The 938-nt window shown below is 31.1% G+C and overlaps 1 protein-coding gene across 1 annotated transcript; it reads left to right on the top strand.

The window, feature by feature from the left end:
• Window positions 1-34: 34 nt before the first annotated feature.
• LOC105460135 (fatty acid synthase-like) lies at window positions 35-648 on the top strand. Its single transcript, XM_011706579.1, has one exon. The coding sequence runs from the start codon at window positions 260-262 to the stop codon at window positions 617-619; it is 360 nt and encodes a 119-aa protein (XP_011704881.1). The 5' UTR covers window positions 35-259; the 3' UTR covers window positions 620-648.
• The last annotated feature ends 290 nt before the right edge of the window (window positions 649-938 follow it).

Below are 938 nucleotides of genomic sequence, written 5' to 3'. Positions count from 1 at the left end.
TCAGACGTGTGCTCTTCCGATCTGATTGAGAGTAATTTTTATAAAAACGTTTATAATAAAATTTTTGCCAAAATTGAATAACATATCTTGATAAACGAAAAAGATAATTGCTCATTCTGAATAAACTTCCACACATATTTTTACATATATTTCGTATCTTTCAGGTATTATTTCACTCAGCGGTTATTGCAGACCTTTTGATATTACTGCAAATGGTTATGTGCGTAGCGAAACGGTGTCAGTGATATACCTTCAAAAAATGAAGAATGCGAAGAGAATTTATGCCATATGTCCGCATGTTAAATTAAACAATGATGGTTACAAAGAAGAAGGAATAACATATCCATCGACGTTTATGCAGAGTACTTTACTAACAGAATTTTACAATGAATACGGAATACCGACATCTTGTTTGGATTACATAGAGGCACATGGTACCGCTACCAAAGTTGGCGATCCCCAAGAAATTAATGCTATCTCTAATGTATTGTGTAAGAACAGAGAAACTTCATTAATGATCGGCTCTGTAAAATCCAATCTTGGTCATGCAGAATGTGCTAGCGGTTTAACTCAAATCGCTAAGGTAAAACAACTGGCTTTCGTTTTCATTTTATTATAAACTTTTTTTTATTTTACGTAATCACATATATGCACAAAAAAGATTTATTTAAAAATATTCGTAATATTAAATAAAGATAATAAAAATTATTCAAGAAAGTCACCTTGTCGTAGAGAAATTTAATACTGTAAGTATTAAATTTGTTAGTGATTAATTACACAGTGTGACGATAAAACATTTTTTTTCTCTTCGAAATGCGATAATACATTTCTCAAAAATTTTTTCGTGCTAAACACGATGCCGTTGCCAGAATTTGTCTGACACGTCAGAATTTTGAGTAAATTGAGCCAATAATGACGTTATTGACTACTTTCAACAT

The sequence above is a fragment of the Wasmannia auropunctata genome, unplaced genomic scaffold, assembly GCF_000956235.1.
Source record: "Wasmannia auropunctata unplaced genomic scaffold, wasmannia.A_1.0 LD327872.1, whole genome shotgun sequence".
Lineage (NCBI taxonomy): Eukaryota > Metazoa > Arthropoda > Insecta > Hymenoptera > Formicidae > Wasmannia > Wasmannia auropunctata.
The sequence above is the reverse complement of the archived record's forward strand: the minus strand, read 5'-3'. Positions and strand labels throughout refer to the sequence as shown.